General features: G+C 47.9%; 1 protein-coding gene across 2 annotated transcripts in view; it reads left to right on the forward strand.

Moving 5' to 3' along the window:
- Nucleotides 1-13,716, forward strand: part of LOC310683696 (tyrosine-protein phosphatase non-receptor type 11-like) — a 65,888-nt gene that overhangs the window by 29,034 nt on the left and 23,138 nt on the right. For both annotated transcript variants that reach the window (XM_083454002.1, XM_083454003.1), the window contains exon 2: nucleotides 10,650-10,772. In XM_083454002.1, coding sequence (XP_083310128.1) covers nucleotides 10,650-10,772 — 123 coding nt within the window. The remainder of the gene's footprint in view (nucleotides 1-10,649; nucleotides 10,773-13,716) is intronic.

Consider the following 13,716-nt stretch of genomic DNA (forward strand, 5'->3'; position numbering starts at 1 on the left):
CAGAAGGGTCAAGGGGATGGGGGCTGGTTGTTCCCTCCCACAAAATCGGTGACGCTCATGCCAGCAAAAGAAAACACACATCCATATGACAAGAGCGGTTGAGATAACCCCTATCCACCAACCCCAATCCTTCCATGGTTCCTCCCACCAATATTCAGGGGGTGTGCTCATTGTTGAAGAGCTCACTGATATTTGTGCCCGACTATCTGTTGAGTCTCAAGGATGAGAGTCCACTGGTGAGCTGATGCTCCCACTACGTGGGTCAACTTTTCTGCTAACCCTGATGGGCGGATTGAACCACTTGTTCAGCAATTTCAATGCACACCTGGTTAAGGTTCCCACCCCTGCAATACTTGCATTAAGATAGGTTCCGTCCCATCTATCGCCTGCATTAAGAGTAGGACCTGGTCTATCAAATGAGGTTGGTACAGTGCTCTACCTCCCATATAACAGTTGACTACCCTCCCACAACAGCAAAAGCGGTCCAGAACTCGATAGAGTTCGAGCGTCTCTGCAACTTCCCGTATGAGCACTATCCACGCATGCCGGACAGTGGTGTGGGAGAGGAGCCACAACGGGGCAGTGGGGTGTTTTAAGACGGCAATCTCATCAAATCCCAGTTTCCAATAGCCATAGAGCACACCATATCTTACCACCGGTAAGACGAACCAGTCGTAGCAGAGTCCATCAGGCCAATAAATGCGGTATGGCTCAGTGGGGTCAGGGCTGTGGGACATAAAGCAGATAACAAAAAGAAAAGATAAAGTCCCTATGGAAATATTAAATGTCCTGGTGAGCTTCCTGGGTTAGTCCTGGCACGGAGTTGGGGACGCTGCCCGCGGGCGCCCCTCCCATCCAATTCTTCAGCTGTGCGTTGAGATATCAGCTTCCGGTGTGATATCAGCAGAGCGGTCGTCTGCCAGGCGTCTGGAGATGGTCAGCCGAAGGGAGTTCTCTGGATCTGGTGTTACTGTCCAATCCGAGATGGCTTTCTTCACTCGAGTATGGTGGACCCACGGGGTGATGCCGGCAACCTTCACAGCAGTAGGAGTAGAGAGTAGCACGGTGTATGGTCCCCTCCAGCAGGGCTGTAGGGGGGCTCGCTGCCAGTCTTTCACCCACACTTCATCACCTGGCTCGAACTGATGGAACGGTTCAGTCAACACACATGGGGTGCGAGCCTGGGTCCACCTGTTGAGATAAGAAAGAACTCGGGAGAGTGACTGTACATAATTATTCAGTTGCACATCTTGGCTAACATACGGATTTAACATTCTAACATATGGGACTGGTCTCCCAAACAGAACTTCAAAAGGTGACAAGTGGGTCCGTTTTGACGGAAGACTGCGGACCCTGAGTAATGCCAAGGGCAACATGGCCACCCAATTAGACCCGGTTTCCTGTGTCAGCTTGGACAGCTGATTCTTTAGAGTTCTGTTCATTCTCTCTACTTTTCCAGAACTCTGGGGTCTATAAGCAGTATGCAGCTTCCAGTTGATCTGGAGCGCTTTTGCCAGCCCCTGTAGGACTGCATGAACAAATGCTGGTCCATTATCAGATCCTATGGACCTTGGCAATCCATAGCGAGGGATGATTTCCCTAAGCAGGCACCTGGTTACTTCAAATGCCTTTTCAGTCTTTGTGGGCCATGCTTCGACCCATCCGGTGTAGGTGCACACTGCTACCAGCAGGTAGCGGTGCAGTCCACAACGGGGTAATTCAGTAAAGTCCACGACAAGATCTTCCATAGGTGCCGTTCCACTGTGCTGAATCCCTGGGGGAGCCAGTGGTCCGGCTCTGGGATTATTCTTCTGACACAGCAGGCATTTCCTGGAAATCTGGGCTGCCAGTTGGTAGAGGTGGGCTATATAGAAGCATTTTTCCAGCTGCTTGGTTGTAGCATCGGGTCCTATGTGGGTTGAATCATGGTACCTCTGAATTATTTGCCGCGAAAGAGACTCTGGAATCCATATCCTGTCATCAGGGGTAAGGTACCATCCTTCTTTGGTCAATGTCAGTTCCTGGGCGTCTGCAGTGTCCTTTTCCTGCTTGGTATAAGCTGGCTTGTCAGCGGTGCTTAAAATCTCTTCTGGGACTAGTGCTCCGATAACCGGGATGGGGGCTAGTTCCCGAGCTGCTTCCTTGGCCACTTTGTCTGCCAATCGATTTCCTCTGGCCACTTCCCCTGGTCCAGTTGTGTGTCCATAACAATGGATAACCGCTACCGCTGCAGGCTCCCATACAGCATCCAGAAGGTTCAACAAAGCTTGTGGGTGGGCCACCTGGTTTCCTCTGGAGGTAAGCAAACCTCTCTCTTTCCATAAGGCTCCGTGGGCGTGTAAGGTCAGGAATGCATACTTAGAATCAGTATAGATGTTTATCTTCCGTCCCTTTGCCAGGCTCAGGGCTCTGGTAAGCGCAGTTAGTTCTGCCAGCTGGGCCGATGTTCCAGGCGGGAGTGACTTTGCTTCGACCACCTGGTCGTCCAGGGCTACCACTGCATAGCCTGCTTTTCGCTGCCCAGCCTCGACAAAGCTGCTTCCATCCACAAACCATGAAAGCCAGTGGGGGTCTGCTTTGTCTTTGAGATCAGGCCTGCTGGAATATACTTCGTCCATTACTTCAATGCAGTCGTGCGTCTGCTCCTCACCTTCTCCTACCGGCAACAGGGTAGCTGGGTTGAGGGCGGTGGTGACCTGGAACTTCAAACGTGGGTGCAACAATAACATCTGACACTTCCTCATCTTCGCTTGGGAGAGGAAATAGGTACCCTTCATGTCAAGCAGTGCTGGGACTGCATGCGGAGTCACACAAACAGTGTCTTGGCCAAAAGTAAATTTGTCTGCTTTGTTCAGTAGGGTGGCTACTGCCACAACTGCTCTCATGCACGGCGGTAAGCCTTGTTCTGTAGGCGACAGGCGCTCAGATAGGTATGCCACGGGCTGCTGCCAGCTTCCCAATTTTTGGCATAGCACTCCCTTTGCTGTTCCCTGGTCTTCATCCACAAACAGGGAGAAAGGCTTCTCAGGATTTGGGATACCCAGCGCTGGTGCTTGCTGCAATGCCCTTTTCAGATCCTTGAAGGCCTGCCGTTGCTCCTCTCCCCACACAAAGGGGTCCTTTTCAGTTCCTCTGGTTGACTCGTGCAGAGGCTTGGCAATTGTGCTGAAGTCAGGGATCCATATTCTACAGAATCCTGCCGAGCCCAAGAAACCACGAAGTTCTCTGCGATTCTTTGGCTCTGGAATCTGGATAATGGCTTGCTTCCTTTCTTCTCTAAGGGTCCGTTGCTGATGGGATATATCAAATCCAAGGTATTTTACAGTGGGTAGGCATATTTGGGCCTTCTTCTTAGATACCCGGTATCCTGCTTCAGCCAAGTGATTCAACAAATCCTTGGTGGCTTTCATACACGTGTCCTCGTCTGAGCAGGCCAAAAGAAGGTCATCCACGTACTGTAACAAGACCCTGTGTGGGCTGGTGGGGAAGCTAGACAGGTCCGAGGCCAATGCTACCCCAAAAAGGGTTGGAGAATTCTTGAAACCTTGTGGAAGCCTCGTCCACGTATATTGCACCTTGGTGCCTGTTCCTGGATCCATCCATTGAAATGCAAACAGGGGCTGACTTTCCTCTGCCAGACGGCAGCAGAAGAATGCATCCTTCAAGTCCAGTACCGTGAAATAGCAGGCAGTAGGAGGTATTAAACTCAACAGTGTGTAAGGATTGGGCACATTGGGGTGGAGGGTTTCCACGGCTTGGTTGACCAATCGGAGGTCTTGGACCGGACGATACGAGTTATCTTCCTTCTTCACCGGCAAGAGTGGGGTGTTCCACTGAGATTGACACTGCCTCAGGATGCCATGGCGAAGTAACCGTTCCAAATGTACCCATACTCCTTCTGCAGCTCGCCGGGGGATAGGGTACTGGTTCACAGCCACAGGGTTGGCGAATGGTTTGGGCTTGACTATTATAGGTGGGATGTTCTTTGCCATTCCGGGCGGGTTGCCTTCTGCCCATACACCAGGGTTTACTTTTTGCAGGAGGTCTTCTGGAATAATCCCCTCCTCTTCTTTTACCATCATTAAGCGCCAGTGTTCCCTTAAGGGTACTTCTAAGGAAAGCTCTCCTGTTTGCCCTGTAGTCATTGTCACTTCTCCTGTCGGTTGAAAGGAAATCTGGGCTTGCAATTTTGATAGCAGGTCTCGGCCCAATAATGGGATGGGACACTCTGGTATATATAAAAACTTGTGTTGGACTACTTGGCCACCCAGGCGACAGACAACAGATTGCAGGAATGGGGCTCTTTGTGATTTGCCTGTAGCTCCTATTATGTTAATTGTTTGCTTGGTGGGCTTGGACACTGGTACTGGCAAAACAGAGTGGGCGGCTCCTGTGTCAACCATAAAGGGGATAGTTTGGTTCCCTGTTTGTATTTTGACCATGGGCTCACGGGAACCTAAAGCAGCTGGGCCCGGTCTGTCCTAGTATTCTTCCTCCTCTCTCAGGCTCATCATGCCGGGCTGCCTTTGGGCTGAGGGGTACCAGGGAGGTCCCTGTCCACGTCCTCTACCCCTACTGGCATTTGTCGATGACCAAGGTCTCAGTTCCTGTCCAGGTCCCCTGGGGGTTGGGCCTGGGGCTCGTTCTCCTCGTCCTCTCCCTCCTAAGTGGGCCTGTGGGCATTCTCCTTTCCAGTGCCCTTCCTGCCGGCAGATGGCGCACTGATTCCTCCCCAGGCGGCCTTGCCCTCCTCCCCGGGCACTTCCTCTTTTCTGAGGGATGGGTGCGGTGGCCTGTAATGCCATCAACTTCTTTGCTTGATACTTCTCCTTTTTCTTTTGTTCCTCTTCTTCCCTCTGATTGTAAGTGGTTTGAGCCAGTTCTAACATCCACTCAAGGGTGTGGCCCATGAACCCCTCGTGTTTTTGAATTTTTCGGCGGACATCGGGCGCTGCCTGAGCTACAAAAGCAGCCTTTACAATAAGGGCGTTGGCAGCCTCATCTGGGTCTACAGGAGTATACTGACGGTAGGCTTCCTTCAGGCGTTCCAGGTAAGCCCCTGGGGCCTCTTCATTCCCCTGCACTACCTCTCTGACCTTCACAAAGTTGGTGGGTTTCCTGGCTGCCCTTCTCATACCATTTAATACGTTCTGGCGGTAGGTAGTGAGGGTTTTCTGGCCATCAGCAGTCTGATAATTCCAATTCGGGGTACTATCAGGGTATCCTGTTATAATGTCTGGATCCGGTGTTCCCTGTGCTCTCATGTGTACTCGAGCTTCAACATGGATTCGCCTAGTTTCTTCTGTGGTTAGCAGCGCATCCATCAAATACTGCACATCATCAAAAGTGGGATTATAGGTTTTAAAAATCCCTTCAAACAATTTTATAATTTTAGCTGGATTCTCCTCAAAGGAAGGATTTTGATTTCTCCAATTACAAACATCTGCACTTGAAAAGGGTATATGCTGGACCGTGTAGGTCCGTGGTGCCTCCGCCCCACCAGGCCCTGGAGGTCCCGGTGGGTCATAAACCCTTCGGAGGGGCATTACTCCGACCCCACCCTTTTTCTGTGCCTCATGGGACTTATGGAAGGCTGCCCTGGTTGCTGCTTCTATCCATTCCTTCTGCCATTTCTTCCCTTGTGCTGAGGAGCATCCTGCTGCAGCCAACACGTGGGGGCTAACATCCACTTTTTCCGCATAGGGTTGTACATACTGTTGCAATCTCAAGGACTGATACTGAGTCCACTCTCTTCCCTTCTTTGCTAACTCAACCAATCCCTTTACAAATTCCTCATCATCCTCTTCTTCCTCTTCTGATTCATCAGCCTTGGGGGGTTCAGGCTGGGGGCTAGCTCCTTCCGGTGCTTGGGGACCTGGGCCTGGGGGAATTGCTAGAGGGGCAGTTGGTGGAGCATAGGGTGGTGGCGGTTTGATGATTCCCCCCTCCTCATCTTCTGGGTCTGGTATCACCGGGGGCTTTTCTGCCTTCCCTGCCGGTCGAACTGTACAAATTGTATTTCGTGGGGCGTCGCCTTGGCAGGCTTTCAACCACGGTGGATTCTTTTCTACATTGGTTTTCCAAGTAGAAATGTAAGGGATTTGGTCGGGGTGGACATTCAATATGTTCTGGTATAATGGGCTGATTAGTTGCAAATCAAAGCTTCCTCCTGACGGCCAATTAGTTTGTGCGGGCCAGTCAACTTCACATAATGTCCTCATTCTCTGTTTTCGCAATTTGATTCCCCAATCATCATGCTTTGTGGCCGCTTTCCAGTTCTTTAAAAAACATTCCAGAGGACTACATTGGCTTGCCCCAGACCCCATTTTTATTTTCAGATACTCCGCACCTGACTGGGCTGTAAATTCTTTCACAATTCACACGATACAGATTGTGGTCTGCACGAGGTCGCCCTGGCAGAAAACGCACAACCCTGCAATCGCTCGGCCAAGGGGAGCGCTAGGCCCCGACCCACACTTGACAACAATTCAGTCACTGGAGTATCTGACATGCAACATATAACATACAAATCACACCATTATAATTTCAACATGCAACACACAAAACACACCAATACAACTTCCCCTCTGTTTCCCTTTTACCCAACCTTACTGGCGGCAAACTACTGCAATCGGCCAGTTCTCCCCTCTGTTTCCCTTGTACCCAACCTTACTGGCGGCCCTCTGCACAACCAGGTGAGGCTTGATCAGACCTCGCCCCCCTTTTCCTTGGGGCCCACGCCCTGTCCCTTGGGCTTACCGTTTTCCGCTGCGGATTCCCTCCTGGCCAGTCCTCTTTTCTCCCTCGACCGAGGTCCCTACTCAGGAGCGGTGTGGCCGGCTTCTCCCACGAATCAGTAGGGTGCGCGCTGAAGCCTGCGGACTCCGGTCCGAGCTGTTCACCTGGTCGAGCCTGGCTCTTCCCGGCCCCCTTGGGGTGGGGCAATTTCCCGGCCAATGCACCAAGCTGTAGGCTTATGCCCTTTACTTTGCCAGAGAATTGCTTACCCGCGTCCCCAGGACCGAGAAGAGAATAAAAAAATTCCAGGAAAGTTTCTTCTTTGGAGAAAAGAGTTTTATTGCAAATCTGTGCACAGAGACAGCCAGCAGAATATAGTTTCTGAAATCTGACTGTGTAGCAATACGCATCTGCAAGCCTTCTTATACTTTAGAGTATTTACCCACCTCCCAGACCTCCCCCAAAACTTCCCCCAATCAGCTGGCAAGTTTCCAACTTATTCCTTATATGGCACATCTATATTTGCTGGCTAAGGCTGCTAGCTTAAGCACTTCTTCTGCTGGTTAAGCATTTTCTCTGCTCAGTAAGCACCCCCTCCCACCTCCTTGTACACGTGTCCTTCGTATCTCTTCTTATCTTGCATTACTTAAAGCAGAAGCAAAGCAGGAAACATCTTGCTAGTGGTTTTTAGTTGACAGCAGTTTTTGGCTAGGCAGGAAACGACCTTCTGACCTTTAACTAACATCAGCAGTTTCAGATAGCTGGTTAGACAGGAAACGGCCTCCTGACCTGTCTGATTTAGACTTTGCAAATAACTGCATTTTTGGGTTTGAGCTTGTGTAACCATCCTAGCAGAGTGCCGGAATTTACTATGTGTAGATAATATTAATGATTAACCGTTCCCCTCTCCCTTCAACCCGAGGTACCACTGTATTTATTTCACAGCCTTTATACAGTGGTTGCTTGTAATCAAAGCTCTAAGTAATGGGTAAGCAAACTTAAGGCCTGGGGGCCAGATCCAGCCCAATCGCCTTCTCAATCTGGCCCGCAGATGGTCCGGGAATCAGCGTGTTTTTACATGAGTAGAATGTGTGCTTTTATTTAAAATGCATCTCTGGGTTACTTGTGGGGCATAGGAATCCATTCATTTCCCCCCTCAAAATATAGTCCGGCCCCCCACAAGGTCTGAGGGACAGTGGACTGGCCCCCTGCTGAATTGTTTGCTGACGCCTGCTAAGTGGTTTATGAAATAAAAATGAAAGTGTTAACATTATCAATAGAAGGAGGTATTTTAAGAATGCTTAAAAGAGAATTAAAATCAACTGTAAGCAAATGCAGATCGGAAGGCAGGTTTGCATTCTGAGGATTAGTTATATCCAGGGCTGGTTGTTTTTAGAACAGACCAATTGAAATTTATGGTCGTAAGTTCATTCATTTCCATGGGTGTATTCTACTTAGGACTAGCATTGGAGGCAACTTATTTTTCTGGATATGCTGTTGGCCTAAACAAAAAATGTTTCAGGGAGATTCCTATAAAGAATAGAAGGGGGTTCTTTCCTGACGTCAATAGACTGGGAGGTCCAAAGTGCTACAACAGAAAATAGAATGACCTGGCTTTGATGGATATCTGTATGGGAAGAGGGAATCTCTCACTGACCCTTGCACATTAGGGTGTATTGAATTTTTCAACTTTCAAACTCCCAAAATGAGGGGTGCTAAAAAGTTGTAGCATGACTTGGGAATTCGAAAGATACTTTGGTTAAATGAATATAATCCCCCCCCCATTTTTTTATTAATTTTCCAAATTTATAACAAACATATCAACAAATACAAAATGAAAACATCAAAAAACAAACAAACAAGCAAACAGATCCTAACTGTAATTGTTCCACTTTTTTAACATTGTTGGGTGATTTCCTCAAATTCCCCTGGCTGAGTTTCCATATACATCATTGTAGCAGTTTTCCAAAACTATTTTCACATAAAATTTAGCTAGTCAATTAACCTCATTTTCATTTTAACTTTAAACGTATTATTCTATAACATCCCATATTTAAATCCTAGGCCAATCTGATACTTGCAAGTAATTCTATTTAAGTTATCTTAACATATTTAGCTAAATAGTCTTTAAATTTCTTCCATTCCTCCTGGTACTCCTCCTCCTTCTGGTCATGGACTCTTCCGGTCAGGTCGGCTAGCTCCCCAAAGTCCATCATCTTCATCTGCCATTCCTCCACTGTTGGTGCTTCTTGTAATTTCCAATTTTTGGGCAACAAAATTCTAGCTGCAGTTGTGGCATACAAAAACAACCTGACATCTTTCTTGGGCAATTCCTACATTTCTACTTGGAATAACAGGTTTGGAATAAATTTCTTGATAAATGTATATTTCAACATTTTTTCCCAATTCATTATAAATCTTTTCCCAGAAGTCTTTCACCTTGGGACACGTCCACCACATATGATAAAAGGTACTTTCTTTTTCTTTGCATTTCCAGCATAGATTATCGCTCTTATGGTATATCTTTGCTAATTTTACAGGGGTGAAGTACCATCTATACATCACTTTCATAACATTTTCCTTTTAACACCGTAGTGAACCCAACCCCTTGTTATCTTCTGCATGTTAATATACACAAAATATCATTACATTATCTTCCATGTTTTAATTAAATAAAACTGTGGGTGTTTATTCAAAACCTGCCAATGAGTCCAATTCTTTATGTTATTTTTGTAAATAAATTGCGAAAGATTCCCATGCATTTTTAAAGTCTCTATTGTCCTTTTCATGTAGTTTATCTGTTAACTTTGCTAATTCTGCATAGTTCCTCAATTTTTCTTGCCATTGTTCTTTCGTTGGTACTTCTTCTTTCTTCCACCCTTGAGCTAATAAGATTCTTGCCGCTGTTGTAGCATACATAAATATTTCCCATTTTTCTTGACCTGAAATGCCTAGCCCAAAGGCTTCTGTTGTTGTTGTTTTAACAAATGTTATTTTAAACATTTTTATCAATTCGTTGTATATCATTTCCCAAAAGTTTTTTTAAAACAATTTTACATTCCCACCACATAGAGCTCTCCTTATTTTATTGCGTTCTGAAATAAAATAATCAGCAAATGGGTTTGGGAGGCAGGGCGTGGGAGGGGAACCGAGCCAATGCCGGCCGCAGGTGCCGCAGAGCTATGCAAAATAATCATTTGTGGGATCTATATTAAGGCTGCATCTGCCTAGGGGAAGCCCAGAGGACGTAGAACCACCCGTGAGCTCATCACATTTGATAGCAGTGAGCCACGATGACCTGGTTTCATCCGATGCACACGGAGACTCTTAAGTCTCTGCCCAGATACCAACCTAGAGGGACTTCCGAAAGCTTTCCACTGAGAATGCTCAGGTGCGATTGTTACAGATGCAAGGAGTCTAACTTTCCATTCCCATTTTTTTTTTAATGAAAAGCCACAAGTGGGGAGATCTGCTGTCCTGTTTGCCAGCTTCCCATAGTTATCTAGCTGGCCATTGTGGGAAGAGCATACTAGACTAGGTGGAACTTTTGATCTGGTCCAACTTCTTATATTCTACTTGGATGGCTTTAAAAGTGGGGTTGATAAATTCATGGAGGATAAGGCTTGTCGGTGGCTACTTGCCACAATGGCTATGTTGTAGGCCAGCATCGGAGGCAGGATACTGCCCAATACCAGTTCCTGGGAATTGCAAGAAGGGACAGTTGTTGCTGTTGTTGGCTGGCAACTGTAAGAACAGGGTCCTGGGCTAGGCGGGCCTTTGTCCTGATCTAGCAGGACTGTTCTTAAGTGTGTATCCATCTCCTATCCCTGGAAGAATGCTCTGTGTCATCTTTTTATTAATGCTGTGGTTCTCTTCTGCTTTTGTCTCTCCCCCCCCCCCCCAACCTCAAGGTGGTTTCACCCAAACATCAATGGCATTGAAGCGGAGAAGTTGCTGTTAACCCGAGGAGTCCATGGGAGTTTTTTAGCCCGGCCTAGTAAAAGCAACCCAGGAGACTTCACCTTATCTGTCAGGTATGAAATGTTCAAAAACAATAACTTTGGGGTGGACGGGCCAGCTTGGAACCAATAGCATGGTGCAATGTTCTCAGCGGAACAAATTCTGAGTGGAACGAATCCTAACGAATCTGAAGGAGAGTCTCCACCCCCATCATTCAGCCCGGACGCTGAGGTCCAGTACCGAGGGCCTTCTGGCAGTTCCCTCACTGCGAGAAGGCAAGTTACAGGGAACCAGGCAGAGGGCCTTCTTGATAGTGGCACCCGCCCTGTGGAACGCCCTCCCACCAGATGTCAAAGAGAACAACAACTACCAGACTTTTGAAGACATCTGAAGGCAGCCCTTAGGGAAGCTTTTAATGTTTGATGCATTACTGTATTTTAATATTTTGTTGGAAGCGACCCAGAGTGGCTGGGGAAGCCCAGCCAGATGGGCGGGGTTTAAATAAATTATTATTATTATTATTATTATTCAACATCAAAACATTTGCTGTGCCCTCACCTTCAGTACACATCAGACATTCATTTTTTCTGCTCACCCACAAGAAGGATGGAAAGACCAGTGGCAGAGCTGCTACTCTGCATGCAGAAGATACAACAAGGCAGGGCTGAAATTCTGGAGAGACTTTGCTGGTCAGTGTAGACCAATGTTTCCCAAACTTGGGTCTCCAGCTTTTCAGGACTACAGATCCCATCATCCCTGACCACTGGTCTTGCTAGCTAGGGATGATGGGATTTGTTGTCCCAAAACAGCTAGAGACCCACGTTTGGGAAACATTGGTGTAGACCAATGATAGCCAACTGGTGCCTCACCTCCCCAAGCTACCAGCCTGGGTTGCTTTCAAAGAGGACTAGACAAATTAATAGAGGGGAAGGCTATCAGTGACTGCTAGCCAGGACTGGCGATGTTCTGCCTCCATGGTCAGAGGCAGAAACACATCTGAATAACAGTTTTGTTTTGTTTGAAAGTTGCAGGAGAAAAAGAGGGCGATTGCACTCAGGTCCTGCAAGATGAAACTGTTTTGGTCAGGTGGAAAATAACTCTTGTGCGAGAGATGAGGCACTCTGCTCATGCTCAGAGGCACACTCTGCATGGGGTGCTAGCGTTCTTGCATCTGCAAGCTGGCCAGCTTCCTCGGGGCTGCTGCCAAACCATCCGGTAATCTCAGGGCAGAGTCCGCCGGCTTGGAAAAACCCCTCTTGATCTTTCCAAACCTCTGAATGTTTAGCTGCTTGTGGGGGGAGGGCAGGGAATAAGCTCATCCACTTACAGCTGTAGCTGGATCTCGGTAAATAATTTAAGGAGCAGGAATTGGTGCTCTGTGCATTTCTGTAAGAGGTGTTTGGGCCGCAAGCCAGCCTTCGGGGAAACGCAAGCGCCAGGCAAAAGGAGTTTGAAGAGCCTCTGGACGAGGAATCCATTTAACATGGAAAACGGGGGACGTTTTCTGAGAGCGGGTCTCGTGTTCTTGGTTGCAGCTATAATGCAGATTATTTCAGGGGGAGTGGGAAGGAGATATTGCTAGATAATAGTGTTTCCGCCTCCTCTTTCACATTGTCACATGGCTACAGAAATTTCCCTTTGTGAAAGTGGCCCCTATTTGCTTACACTCTAAGCAGGTGCAGGAATATTTTTGTTGTTGTTACATCCCCCCCCCGCCCCCCCGCCCCCAAAGCTCCAAGTACAGTGGTACCTCAGATTAAGTACTTAATTGGTTCCGGAAGTCTGTACTTAACCTGAAGTGTTCTTAACCTGAAGCGGACTTTTCCATTGAAAGTAATGGAAAGTGGATTGATCCGTTCCAGACGATGAAAAAACACCCTCTGAAACAGCAATTTAACACGAATTTTACTGTTTCACGAGACAATTGATCCATAAAATGAAGGCAGTAATCAATGTACTGTACTATAAAATAAGTAAGACAGTATTTTAGATGGAAAAAAATTAAATTTATTTCCAAACGCATTATTTGAAGGGGGCTCAGGGTCCTCTTCCACAATCACAATCGGCTTGGTTCCCGGCCTTCGCGGAGGCCTCAGAGAGCTCCGTAGGCCCCGCTGATGTCCGGGTTTCCCTCCAGGCAGCGGCAAGGCCTCCGAGAGCTTAGACAACTTAGTTCCGGGTTACAATCGTTCGTAACCCGAAAAAAGTATGTTGAAGTGTTCGTAGCCCGAGGTACCACTGTATTGAAAGACTCCCAGAGTTGCAGTGCTATCCCAGAATTTGGTTTCCTTTGAATGGACCAGTGGAGATTCTGGGGCCTGTAGTAGGACATACGGTTTTAGTTACACATAGATACAGCCTAAGCCTAGGATGGAAGTACTCGCAGCATTAAGACCCCCAGATACCTTCCTTCTACATTAGGTGCTGCTCTGGATCCTGCACAGAGCAAGCACATCTCTGCATCTCCAGCCTCATGCTCCTCTCCCTGATGTCTGTGCTCCTACCTAGCAGCCAATTCTGTGAAACTTTTATTCCTAGACTACTCTCTCTCCTCGCGACGATCCTGCCAGGTAGGTTAGGTTGGGCAGGATATGAACTCGGGTCCCTGCAGTCCTCTTTACCGCTCCCCTCGCTGTCTTGAGCTCCAACCAGCAGCGGAACACATTTCCCACCCCCTCCACTGTGAGTCTTACAAGGAGCAGTTTTGGCCTCCGTCAAACACGGTAGTGACAGAGACACCTGTGTGCGTTTTTGAGGGCAGCACGGATTTATTGCCAATCGGCGGGCAAGGGCACCCCATCCCAGCACTCTTGGCGGTTCAGCTTTCATATCTCGGAGCGCTTCTGAGGTAATTAGCAGCTGCAGCTGTGTGCTTCAGAGAGGGAAAGAGAGCCGTCTTCCTTTCTAAAACCGCGCCAAGACGGATCTGAGGGCGACGGAGGTTCTTCTCCCGCGAAGCGAAATTTGCAGCCGCAGCCGTTTTCATGTAATTATTTAATCCAGCTGCTGGTTTGGAGA

This window comes from Podarcis tiliguerta (assembly GCF_965153285.1).
Source record: "Podarcis tiliguerta genome assembly, chromosome: 8".
Classification (NCBI taxonomy): Eukaryota; Metazoa; Chordata; class Lepidosauria; order Squamata; family Lacertidae; genus Podarcis; species Podarcis tiliguerta.